Source organism: Microcebus murinus, chromosome 10, assembly GCF_040939455.1.
Source record: "Microcebus murinus isolate Inina chromosome 10, M.murinus_Inina_mat1.0, whole genome shotgun sequence".
In the NCBI taxonomy this organism is placed as follows: domain Eukaryota; kingdom Metazoa; phylum Chordata; class Mammalia; order Primates; family Cheirogaleidae; genus Microcebus; species Microcebus murinus.
The window spans coordinates 94,050,016-94,064,127 of NC_134113.1; the positions used below are offsets into that span (position 1 = coordinate 94,050,016).

General features: G+C 36.5%; 1 protein-coding gene and 1 pseudogene across 1 annotated transcript; both read right to left on the minus strand.

The window, feature by feature from the left end:
* Positions 1-1,065: 1,065 nt before the first annotated feature.
* On the minus strand, positions 1,066-8,133 carry CLEC4E (C-type lectin domain family 4 member E). Its single transcript, XM_012760703.2, is given in 7 exon segments — positions 1,066-2,309; positions 2,311-2,448; positions 3,545-3,660; positions 4,317-4,468; positions 5,438-5,527; positions 6,925-7,017; positions 7,824-8,133. Coding segments are annotated over 7 exon segments (792 nt in total). The 5' UTR covers positions 7,861-8,133; the 3' UTR covers positions 1,066-2,143.
* Positions 8,134-12,389: 4,256 nt separating this feature from the next.
* On the minus strand, positions 12,390-13,780 carry LOC142873451 (BAG family molecular chaperone regulator 4 pseudogene; annotated as a pseudogene).
* Positions 13,781-14,112: the final 332 nt, after the last annotated feature.

A 14,112-nucleotide genomic window follows, 5' to 3' on the forward strand; every position in this document is an offset into this window, starting at 1 on the left:
TGTTTGTTGTCCATTAATCTGTCTTGTTTTGAAAAGTTTCTGTTCATGTCCTTTGTCCATTTATTGATGGGGTTGTTTGATTTTTTTCTTGTTAATTTTCTTAAGTTCTATATAGCTTATTGTTATCAGTCCTTTATTGGATGTTTAGAAAGCAAATATTTTCTCCCATTCTGTAGGTTGTCTATTCACTCTAATGATAATTTCCTTGGCTGTGCAGAAGCCTTTTAATTTGATCAGGTCCCACTTATTTCTTTTTGTTGCTGCTGTCATTGCTTTAGGGGGTCTTCTTCATAAATTCTTTACCTAGGCAGATGTCTAAAAGAATCTTCCCAACATTTTCTTCCAGAATTCTTAAGGTTTCATGCCTTAGGTTTAATTAAGTCTCTTATCCAACATGAATTGATTTTTGTGAGAAGTGAGAGGTGGTGATCCAGTTTCAATCTTCTGCATATGGATATCCAGTTTTCCCAGCACCACTGATTGAATAGAGATTCTTTTCCCCAATGTATATTTTTGTCTGCTTTGTTGAAGATTAAATGACAATATGAGGATGGTTTTATATCTGGGATCTCCATCCTATTCCAAAGGTCTATATCTCTGTTCTTGTGCTAGTAACATGCTGTTTTGGTTTCTATAGCCTGTAGTAAAGTTTGAAGTCTGGCAGACTGATGCCTCCCAATTGGTTCTTTTTGCTTAAGATTGCTTTGGCTATATGAGGTATTTAAATCTTAATGATGGTTTATTTTTGAAATATGTTCTTAGGCATATGTATGATTAATTACTCCTTTATTTTTTGCAAATCTCTGGGTTTTCTGGTGCCTTAAGTGGTTAAGTATTTGTATAACCACATTTAGGATATATTATATTTTTTTAAAAATTTCATTTGGATGATGTACTTCTCAAAAAAGAATTTTCTAAATAGATAATTTAGGTTCCGGTGATCTTTAACCACTAAACCCTTAGGAATTGTTTCTTTTCTTGACAAACTGTGAAGACAAAGTTTAATTTTATAACTTCAATTATAACTACAGAAAGGGAAATAATGGAGAACAATATTTCCATGTCTTTCAATACAGAACTAAAATTTAATCAAATTATAACCACTGACAGGAAAATATCAATAAACAACAACAAAAAAACTTCATCTATCTTTCAATGTTTTCTCATTGATATTTATGCTTTTAAATAAGGGAATTAGAAAGTTGAAGTTACGTTTAGTGGATTATTTTTAGGGTGAATGATGTTTGCCTTAAAGGTGGGTTTTCAAAACCAGATTGTCACAATGCCTAACAGAAATGATCTTTGGTAAAGAAAGCTAATATATTATATTCACTTGTTCAGTTGAATTTTTCCATTCAGTGATTATACATTAATTCCAATGTATGAAGTTTTGAGGATGTCCTTATGGGTTTCTTATGCAAGAAACATAGTTGTAAAACCTGCCATGTTATTTATATATTCTTATTCATATTGATATAATATTAAGCAATAATTAGATAGGTTTGAGATAAAGTGTGAAGCTGAATGTTCTCTTAAAATAATTTGACTATTGGACTCTGGTCTAGCTGAGCAATAGATACAAATTCAGGTGAGATCCAGTCATTTCGTCGAAGAAAGTAGAGAGCAAAGGGAGTGCCAGGGATGTGTGGATTCGATCATAATCCGTTTGGAGTGGAAGGTCAGCAATGGTCTTCCCTAAGGAGGTGCAGTGAAGGCCTGTGGCCAGAAAGTCCACATCCATCTTCTGAGCAGGAATAAATTCGATGACTTGAGAAGCTTTTTACTCATTATACAGGGGAGGTTAGAGAGGATACATGTTTGGGCAGGAGGTAGAAACAGCATGATATCAAGAAGAGAAGGCAGACTTTTCAGAAGTTAGAAAGAAGACAACTTAACATAGACCTTGAATTCAGGTGACTGTCGTTCAAAGACAATTTCCAAAATCCTCTTTGCTGGACTCTGCACTTGCTTTATGTCCCTGTACTTTCATATAAATACTCAAAAATGACCTAATATACCAAAAGGAGCATTTCTTTCTTCTCATGGCATTTGCTAATGACTCTGGGAAGAGGACTTGAGACTAACATAGAGAAAAAAATGCACTTCAGTCAGTATCATGAACCATATTAAATAATATTCAAAACTACTTATTTTTATCAGTGTAGCAAATACTTATAAAGTCCTTTGAAGTGCATTGTATACTTTTCTCATAATGGAGTTGTGGATTTGACCACACTCTTTTTCCTTCTCCTTTATATATTAAGTTATGCCTTTTGTTCTTAAGGGATTTTTCTTTGTTCAAAATATTTTTCTGGCATTTCACAAATCCAAGCCTTAGAGAAGAAACATGGTACATCATTCCAATTTTTCTTTGGATTGGGAGAATCTCTTAGGATGGCACAGTCCTCCACGGTAAGTTTGTTGTTAGGCTCTCCTACATCCCAGAAGCTGAAAAAGAGTGACATGGGAGATTTTAAATACCATCAAAAAGAGATAAAGTGACCTCATCTACTAGGCTAGGCAAATTATATTCGTGTTATTTAACTTCACAGCAATTTTGTGAGGTAGGTATTATAATATTCATTTTCTTGATGAAGAAAAGGAATCTTGGAAAAACTAAATCATCTGTCTAAGTCATAGAGTTTGTGAGCATTGAAGCCTAAATGGATCTTTCTGATTTTATATTCTGCCATGCTCCTTCATGGTTTTAGACATAGAATGAGAAGTTATGGGAAAGACTGATACCTTAATGCTTTTGTTTTCTTTGCACTCACATCTCATATCAGGTTTGATTCTCTTTATTCTGCACAGAAATATTAACTTAAGTGTATCCTTCAATATTGTTATGGTGCGGTAGTGAAGCAATGTTTCTAAAGTATCAAAATATCTGGTCTATACTCTTAAAACTGTTGCTTATTAGCTGTGTAAGCCATTTAATCCTTCTGACCTTTACTTTCCTCAAATTCTAAATAAAGATGAATAACACTGCTGTATCTCAGGAAGGTGTAATTTGGGTAAAATGAAATAATGAACAAGAAAAAACTTTGAAAACTCCAGAATGCTGTGCTCTAAATGATATTAATGCCATTATTAAGGAGAAAAGAGACATCATTATGGGATTCCCATTTTCACTCCATAAGAATCTGCTGTCTTTTTCAAATAACTTTTTTTCCACATTTACTATAGTTTTGGAGCTTAAGACTCTTAATTCTATTCTTTGCCTCATCTTCATTTTCAATGGATGATTCTTCAATTCTAATCCACTTCTCATTTTCATTTATTAGTTCTCCTTTATTCTTGAGACAGTTCCAGGAAATGGGAGAGGTGGTTGCTTGTACTTCTCTTTTTTCTGTTCTACCCCAGTTCTTCTTCTTCTTCTTCTTCATTTTTTTTTTTTTACAGCTTTTCTTCTTCCTGCGTCTGACACCACAAAGCATAGACCTGACTATATTTTACGTCACAGAAGGAGGTTCTGAGAACTCCAACTGTGGTCTAGTTTAGGATTTGGGGTGGTACTAGAATTCTCCTACAGGAAGGTAATTACCTCAGAGACTCTCTGAAAGGTGTGCCGTCCACCCATTCCCACCTTCCCTCCACCACCTGGTCCGTCAGTCCAATATAAAACTCTATGTTGTTAGGTTTCATGTGGAAAAGGAATTCCTATGAAAGATACATAAGAAAAAATAGGAGATCAATTATTTCAGTTTTGAACAAATACTGAAGGTAATTATTATTAGAAGAAGCAAAGTATGATCTGGACTAGAAACAATAGATAAATGGGCCTGAAATTATAAGATCTTGGAAGATTATCTACTGATTTTTTTATTGTGGCAAAATACGTAGAAATCAAATTAAGCTGACAAAAATGACTTTCAACAGGGGAGAGTCTGAATAATTCCTTCAAATTTTACCTACTGTTATTGGTAGCCAAATCTACTGTATATTTTGAGCACAAAACATTATTAACCACAGTTTAAAGATAATGGACAATGTTTGCTTGCCTTCTTTCATATGTTCATAAATGTAATAATCATACATATGTTCATAAATGTAATGATCATTATAAACTTAACTCCCCACTTTCTTTTTTTCCCCCTGAATAACTAAAGGAACTTCACATGGAAATACGCATTTTCTTAGGTTCTTCTAGTAATGAAAATAAATTAAAGTAGATAGTGGCATAAAGAAATAGGAACAGCATGCATTTCAGCACATTCATTTAACAAATAGTCATTGAGGGTCAAACGCCGTGCACTTGTATGGAAAAGGGGACGGGCCCTGTGAAGAGTGTTACATCGAGCCTGTGCTCCATCTACCTGTTCCTCCAGTGTGTTGATAACCACCAGATGAGCCCCCATGGCTGAGCAGTTTTTTGAACTTAATGCCCAGGTCAGAGTGTCAGTAAAAAAGAAGTAGCAGCTAGATTGAAAATGTTTCCAGTTCAATGGACAGCAGTTCTTGACTGAATCTAGGAGGAAAAAAGTTTCAGTAAGTGTCTCACATGACCTGAGTAAGGAAACATAAAGCTTCATTTGGCCCCATCATTTACAGTCAGAAGCACTGGAATCCCTCATTCACACCCCATGTCTTACTATCTAAGATGTTAGATAATTCCAATGTCAATAAACATGAAAAGCAAATTTCTTGTCTTTTGAGTGTAATCCTTATTTGCTAGATGCCAGTGCCAGAAAATGCAACAGTGTACACAATCTATCTCAGTTGTGCTATTGATACAGAGCTCTGTTCTCTGTTGTTAGACTGCCAAGGTCAGAGAAAGGTGCGTATTTTATTTGGTGACCCCCAAGCAACCATTTCTTATGCTGCCCAGACAGTGTACCCTTAATCAAATCTCCAAACTGTGGTGTATGGCTAGGTTAGATCTCCTAGAATTATAGAATTTCAGACTTTTAAGTCTACTAAAAATAAATAGTCTAATCTCTCTCAATTTAATGGTAAGAAAATTATAGCTCAGAGAAGGAAGTCACTTTCCTACGATCATGTACCATTTTTCTAAGACTTGGATGATATATAAGAGCACAGGGAGTATTATTCCTGTGGTATTTATAATTTTCCTACTCTATACATTTTTTTCTTCTTCACCTCATTTTGAAAGCAGTTAAATGAAAAAAAAGTACACTCCAGACAATAACACCTTCTACTTCTAGATTTACTGTTCAGATATATGCCCCAAATTCATTCTAAAAGTTTACTATAATGTCCTCAAGATTTCCTGTCCCAATACTAACTGCATTTCCAAAGTTCTATTCCTGTACTCTTACCAACTCCTCATCATTATCTTACAGTGCAGACAGGATTTTAAATTTGCTTTCAAAAAAGAGTATCTAATCCAACGATATTTTACCTATTCCAAAGTCAATCTAGAAGCCAAAAAATGTTGATATATAACTTTGATGTTTAATGTTGAGGACTGTTATACCTGATCCATCATTGTCACAGGAGAGCTCTGTGAAATTCTCTTGAAGCTGGAAATTTTTCTCATCACAGTTTTGGAAGATGTGATATGTTACTGTAAGGGAAGTGGTAGACTTAATGTTAGTTACTATTTTTTTTAAGTAAACAATGTATAATTTTATTTATAAATAACTTGACATTAATTTTCAGTGTTTTCTGAATACTCAGTATGAAAACGTATTACTTTATTTGCTTATAGGGTATTAGAGATGTGATTATGCTTTAAAAGCTATACAATCATCTTGCATGACACTATTTGCATAATAAATCACATATTTATACTGTGGTTGCCACATGTAGAAAATTTTATGTTTATAAGATACTGTAAAATTTAGAAAAAAAGTCCTCCCCCAAAGCAAAATCCTTCTTTGCAAGATCTATTTATAAACATTTTATATGTGCATGAGGAAACCTGAGGAAGTCAGTGACACATGAAGTATGCAAATTTTGGTAATCCTTTAATTAAATTTATGATGGGCTTGTGTTGCTAACTAAGATTGTGCAATGAAAAGTGTCCATACTGAAATGTGTGCCATCACTGAATAAGACAAAAATCTACAATAAAACCTAGTAAGATAATGTCAGCCAAGAAATAAAAATAAAATAAAAATTTAAAAAGCATGAAAGCTTTATATGCTCTTACTCAGAGGAGTTTCTCATATTTCAAGATCTGCTAGTGGAATGATAAAACATTGTAAAATCTTATAGTGTTGCAGAGAATAAAATAAGAGAGATAATATTGAAAGTGAACCGTGCATGGTATTATAGAGAGTAGAGAAGGCAGGTTGAAGATAGGAATAGGAGTAAGCTGTGTCCGTAGTAAGCTAAGGACATAGTTACTATTTTTTGGTAAAAAAATCAATTTCCTCAGTTTTGCATTCATAACAAAAGTGCCAATAATTACCATAATATTTCCTTACTGTCTACTTCTTCCACACGCAGAGGCACTGAGATTTGCTTATTCAAAGAAAGAAGAGGGAATTCACATTTCATGGTTTTCCCAATTTATAAAGATGAATACATTTTATTTCGGGCCCAACAGCCCAGACAAAACAAATATGTTTGCACATCCTCTTATGTCAAGTCTAACCCTCTCTACCCTTCCTTCCAAAAAGTAATTTGTCATATCTCTGGTCCTGACTAGTGGGTTCAAGCTCTAAACTAGGACCTCCTAGGGAAGGTGACACTAATGATAGCGGTATAAAGGGTGGTGGTGGTGGGGTGGAATTCAAGGCATTAAGGAGATAAAAAATGTCTATCATGAAAATGGGTCAGAAATTACTGAAATTTGGTAATAGGTTTTTGCCTTGAGGAGTAACCTGGAGGTTAATAGGGAAAAAATTGAAATAGACAGAATATTTGAAGAAGAACAGAATCTATAGACATCAAGAAAGAGTTTACTCCTAGTATTCATCAGGGAGAATTAGATCAAATTTGACCTTCAGAACCCACCAACACATCTGGTGATAAAACAGGCACTCAGAAATAGGATGGAGACACCAGCAACAGTCCATAAAAACACCTGGGAAGTAAAGCATCCTCTCTCTGTAGAAAAAAAGACACAAACATGGTCAATCTTCCCTAAACTAGATACAAAAGAGATGGAACAAAAGAGATAGAACAGATTCTTATTCATCTTTGCTTATTTCCTTCTACTTGCTTTGTCTATATCGAGTTATCCCCAAACTTAAGCATGCATCAGAATCACTTGGAGGACTTGTTGAAACACAGATTGCTGAGCCTCACCCACAGAGTTAGAAATTCAGTAGAGCATGTATGGAACCATGTTCCCAGGGGCTTCTGATGCCGCTGGTCTGGGCCACCCTTTCAGAACCACTGAAGTAATCCATCACTCATTTTAAGACTGACTCATGAACTCAGATATACAATTCTTCTTTTCTAAGCCATTCACATTTTCTGAGGTTTTCTCCATTCTTTTCCTCTCTTCCTTTTCTTTCTCCCCCTTCTGCTTTTCCTCTATTTCTCTCTTCTTTTCAGTGTCTCATTTTTCAAGCTCCTTGTAAATTAGTCAGATAACAATTGACAGCCATCTACTCGTTTCCTTCCAAAATACATTTTATAGACAAGAAAAGTGAGTTCCACAGAAGTGAAATGACTTCCCCAAAAGACACAGTGTATACAGAAAGGGTCGAAATAGCAGTCTGATAGCTCTCCCTGCACTCAAGTCCAGCAAGCTTTCCAGTATGACATATAGTTTTCTAATATCTCTCTTTCTCTCTCCCCACCCTTTTACTTCACTGAATACTTTTCTATTATTCTGTCTCTCACCATATTTATCACCTGTTCCAAAAAGAGATGCATGAGATAAAAGGCAGAGTTGCAAATTTTACCTGGGCGTGGTAATGCAGGTGATTTGGATGAATTCATTCTTTCTTTCTCGTCGTCTCTTTCTTTCTCCCCACTTCTGGATCTTTCTCCCTTTTCTCAGTTTCTGAGTCCAGGAGTTGGTAATATGCAGGGAAAATCAATATTGAAAGATGAACACTTCATCCATTTTTAAAGAAGTCCGACTCTAATAGACATAGAATATTAATTTGTTTTGTGGTTGTGCATTTAGGTAAGGATTTCCTTCCTTGCACAAGGAGGACAAGGGACTTTACTGGACAATGTGCCAGCTCTTACTCTGGTAAATGACACAATGAGGAAATTATGAAACGGTGACTATCAACACAAGTAGGCTGACTACGGGAAAATATGAGAAACTCAAAAAAAATGTTGCTTTATTTTGTTGGACAAAATATCTTTACTTTCTTCAAAACCTAACTTATCCCCCAATTTTTCCTTCACAATGTGGAGGCCACCTCTGCACTCTCAATTTCACTTTTTTTTTATTGCGGCATATTATGGGGGTACAGATTTTAAGGTTTCAATAAATGCCCATTTCCCCCCCTCCCTCAATTTCACTTTTAAGCTGTACTATTCACATATTTGGTAACTGAAAAGGAGACCTAAACAGCACTCGGCACAGAGCTGAGCATATAGTATATGCATTTATGACATAGCAACATGAATTTTTTAATCTTTTATTTTTTTTCTTTTGTAGCTCTTAAACATTCTATTAATAGTATGGCGGACTTATCTCCCTCTTATCAAAGCACTATTAGGCTGCTTTGTGGGTTCATCTTAGCAGGAAAACCTCATGCGGTGTGACATTTGAAACTCAGCTCAGTTTCTTACAACATAGTGTGGTTTCTGAAATCTCAGAGACTCAGCAGGTAGTTTAATTCTCTTGTTCTGAACTTTTGGGGGATTTTAGTATATATTACAGTCTACACGAGGAGAAATGGATTTGAATTTCAGAAGAAGCAATTTCAACCAGATATTAGAGTTTCATATTGCTATGGAAAGTTAGACAGGTGCCATCTCCTTTCACAAAGACACTAAAGAATGAGATCATATTGGTCTCAGCTGCTACAAGTGCCTGAATGTCAGGAGGCATGAGTGTGATATACTTCACTCCACACACCCAATGACTCACAGATTTTCCATGTGTTAGAGAACATCCTTGTTCTTAAAGGGACTTTTTATTATTTTGATACACTGGCCAGTTTCCTCTGCAGTCTCCACTTTACAGTAATACAGATTTATTAAAAATGTTTTAAAATTATGTGTGTATATTATGGAATATAAACATATTTAATATGTGTGATCAGTAAATGGCTTTTGACCAGTAAAAAAGAGAAATTATCTAGTGGATGAGTTATATGAATTATTATTATTTTTTTTATCATGCCAGGTCTTTAACTTTATTCAAGATTTTAACAAAATGATCCCCAAAGTAATATAAATATAGACACTTTTAAAAGTCCAGATATGAAATTTCAAGAAAATCCTGAATTCAGATTTTCAATATTAAACCAAAAGTTGAACCAAGTCTACAAATCATAAAATCTATTTTCCTTCTTAAGTTCATTATATTTTCTGAGTCAAGTTACCAACTTAGTTAACTTTCTCTGATATTGATGTTTGGAATCATTTTAACATGATTTAACATCTTTAAATTCTAAGTGTGTACTTGTTCTGAATATTCTTATTATAATTAAAAATATAAATCCAGAAGCAACACCTCTTTTTTAAAGAGGAATTTCAATTAATAAACATAGAAGGAATGAGAGAAATAGAAAATCACCATTAGAACACCACAGTAGTAACTGCCACAAGCAAGATCTGCCAAGGGATAGTAAAATGGCTGGGCAAAAGTTTAAGCAGAAACAGGACATTTGCATAGTCTCCAAGTATCTCCAGCAAATATTTAGTAATTACAAGGAAAACATAGTAAGTTTACAGTAGAGAATCCTAGCAGACACCAGCCAAGCATAGTGATCAAGGTTAACAATACCAGAAATACATTGCATTAGGTATCCCCTGTTTTGATACACTGTCACAGAATAGAGGACACAAAAGAGACAAGACAACTAAATGGAAGGTGGGATCCTGGATTGGATCCTGGAATAGTAAAAGGATATTAATCAAAAGACTAATAAATCTCTACTTTTTAAATTCTCTACTTCAGTTAATAGTATCGTATCAAGGTTAATTTCTTAATTTTGACAAATATTCTATAGTTATGCAAGATGTTAACACAAGGAGAAGGTGGGTGGAGGATACGTGAGAACTCTGTACTATTTTTACAACTCTTCTGTAAGTCTAGAATTATCTCAAAAACTTTTAAAAAACTGTTTAAAAGCATACACACATATATGTATATATGTACATAACATGGGTACATATATCTAGAAATCAAGATGTCATGGAAATTGGCATCTTGGGGCACTCAGTAAAATAGTAGTGTTCTCTTCTGAATTACTCATTGTCTCACTGGTAACTTAGCTTTAAAGTCCTCCCCCTTCTATATTTTTAGTCTCAAGTATAATTTTCTAATTTTCATAGAAAAGCCTTTTTAAACATTCCATATTAGGCCAAAAATTAAAATCCAAAAATAAATTTACCACTATATTATCTGGCAGAATCACTCATCCCAACCATAAGACCCAGCCAACATTTTTACTACATTTCCTCTCATCTAATATGTTTGTACTGATTTGGTTTTGTTTATGAGGAATGGAGACAGATGATAGATTTAGTATCACTAATAGGCCTGGTAGTCTAGGAAAAAAAAAAAACCACTTGGATATCTTATGAAGAAACAGTTGTTTTTCTAAGAACAGATACTGTATACTAGAACTCACCTCAGATGTAAAAAGTAAGTTATGTACCTAAGTCTCTTCTACTACCCACCAAGGCTAGGTAAGACCCTTTCATTATCCCTTCCATAAATTTGGCTCTAAAATGACTGTTAATAATGGTAAAAACATCTTTTTATGAAACAGGCATTTCTATATATGCAGTTTACAGAAATAAAGATAAACATCAAATCTACCTTTAAAAGAAGAAAATAATTAATTTCCCACTCTAGCTATGGCTGATTCATTCCCTGAGCATGAATACCCTTTAACCCTCATTGTTTTTAACTATAAACTGAGCTGAAATCTGCTCATAGGGATCTTGATGGTGAAACTAATCTTAGATGGAGAATGGTATTACTAAATAATTATATCTATTACTTTTGTACTCATTATTTCTACTCACTGTGGCATTTAAAGTTTCATCTATTGTCTATCACAATGCTCTCTATGGAAGCAGCAATAGTGAAAAGATAATTACACTTTGTTTAAAAAAACAGATAATTTTAAAATGGATCTTTATCCAAATACAATAAAAAAGCAAAAAAAGTAAAATGTCTACAAACATTTTCATTCTATGTCAATGACATTTCCAAATTCGCCGTCCACTACCACCATGAAAAGCAAAAGTGGTAAAAACAATCTACACAACACGGGAGACAAACAATTTACCTCAGGAACTCACTACACATTGCAATACATTCAAATGGTGAAAAGATATAAATTTATTCAGAATTGTCACACTATCGGGCTGTCAATATAGCCTCTTGAATAATTATATTAAACATATTACTACAAAATGTACCAAGAAGTAGAGAATACTGTATTTGTGAACTGCAAGTAACAAAACAAAACAAGTCCAATAGTCTAAAGTCTAAGCTGTAATTGACACATGAAAGGTATGCTGAAAGCAGTCACAATGTACAAAAAGGTGACAAGTAATCCAGATGTTTTTAAAAAAAAAAAAACAGATCCTGTTTGTCTCAGATTATAGCCAGTCTCATCTGGTAGGTTTCTATTATAAAGCCTGTTACATAAGGTATATTTCCCTCCTGCTGATAAGAAGCAGTTTGCAGATATCCATAAATTTCTTAAAGAGTGAGTCTACTTGGCAATATTGTTAGTTCCATAGTTTCCTATTATATTCAATTGTCTGAAAACTGAAAGCAACTTCATAACTAAAATGTTCTTCCATTCCTTTATCAATTTTTTCAAATTTTAAATCAAAGGAAAGTTGGAATGTATTGCTTCTTGTCATCAACAGGCATTTAGAAAAGAGGGTAATTAACGAAAATCAAGAGTTCTTTGGTCAAGTTAGTAACAGGCTTCCACTTTGTTCTAAATCCTTTCATAATCCTTTTTTTTTTTTTTTTTTTTTTTGAGACAGAGTCTCGCTTTCTTGCCCAGGCTAGAGTGAGTGCCGTGGCGTCAGCCTAGCTCACAGCAACCTCAAACTCCTGGGCTCAAGCGATCCTTCTGCCTCAGCCTCCCGAGTTGCTGGGACTACAGGCACGAGCCACCATGCCCGGCTAATTATATATATATATATATATATATTAGTTGGCCAATTAATTTCTTTCTATTTTTATAGTAGAGACCGGGTCTCGCTCAGGCTGGTTTTGAACTCCTGACCTTGAGCAATCCGCCCGCCTCGGCCTCCCAGAGTGCTAGGATTACAGGCGTGAGCCACCGCGCCCGGCCTCATAATCCTTTTTAAAAAAATTTTTCTAGTATGGCCTGGATCTTACAAACAGCCTCTTTCTGGGCCTGCCGGACAGAGTCCTGGCCCCCAGTTTCAACTGAATCCAGTTCCAAAAGTTCCTTGGTTAGCATTTCTTCCAGAAGCCAGTAAGCTTTGTCTGTGTTTTTTCCTACGAACTCTTCTACTTCTTGTTCAAGATATTGGACCTTCTCCAGCACATGTATGATTTTTTTAATACTTGGGGGAGGACCTTCATCTGAAGATAAGCACTCTTCAGGAACATTATTACTTCGATCTTGATTGCTGGGATGTTCGTTGGTGGTGTTAGCATACAGCTGAGGCTCAGCACTATATTGGACTTGGGAATCCAAAAGATCTGAATTATCATTGTTCGCTGTCCCCGAGGATTCGTACAGATGGACACTGCACGGGAACTTGTGCCATTCCTGCGTTGATCTGATTGGCTACAGGGGTATGAGGAGTCCTCGGGCTGCTGCAGAGACGGCGAAGGAGGCGGCCGAGGAGAGCCACTGCCGGGCCATGGCGAGGCACTTTCGGTCAGGTACGGATTCCGAGGTGCCCGGAGGGCGCAGCTGCAGGCCAGGGCAACGCGCACCCGTGCCGTAAGCTCCGGGAGAAGCCCACGCGCCCTCCTGTGGCCGTGCAGGTGGTCCTGACTGTGGGACACTGGGACTCCCATCCTCATAAGGATAGTGAGGCGGGGTCACTCCGGGTTCTGCGAAGCAGGATATCCTGGAACCTGCCCCCTAAGAGGGGGTGCTTCAGTCCGACAGTCCTGTTGGGGATATAGCCAACGAGGGACTGGAGTTGGGCTGTCACCCGGTGAACGGTAAGAGCTTGGAACGTCTGTGGAGTAATTAGTCTGAGTCTATCCAGGTGCGTAATAAGCCCCAGAGTACGAGGCAGCATCTGCCCCAGGGCCAGGGGACAGGTTGGACCGTATGCTCCATTTGTGTAAGAATTCAGGCTCTGGCCTTGCAAGTCTGGTCTTACAGGATACGACCTTGGGCGTGGAGCCCCGGGTCGTGCAGCAGAATTCCAGCAGTTAGAACTGTAGCTGGGATATGGGGGCTGCTCCTGGTGGTTACCCCAGCTCGACCCGGCTCCGGCCAGGAGCCTCCGGAAGGATAGTAGCCATCTCCTCCTTCGCCTTCTCCCGGCCACGTGGTCTCGGTCGGGCGCCCCCGCGCCCCCGCCGGGAAATGGGAGGCTGCGGAGGTCGGGCGAAGAGGAGACAAGGGCGCAGGTGGGTGCTCCGGCACATCCCCACCCCAGAGCCGTGGTCGCGGCGTAGGACCGACCGTCACTGGGGCCGTACCCGAGCGCCTCGGGGCCGACATGGGCTCCGCTACCCCAGTTATATGACTTATTAAATGACAAGTAATAGTTATTACTACAGTCATTATTATTGTGATCAGCCAGCAATCATCAATATTAATATGTAATTATATGTTACTGTTTTACTTTTGCAATCTACATACAATTAAATATATACTAAAAATTCAATATTTTACCAGCCAAAATACGTATATGTTTAATCCTTTATCACTTTTCCTCCAAATTATATTAATAAAAGCAATATTTTTTATCGTTAACAATATGAAAGGAATGTGACAAATAAAAGAACTCCCATTTATCCTTAATGAATTCTTCTAAAGTCAACCACGCTTAATGATTTCTCTTATCTACTCATTTTCGAGGGTTATTTAATTG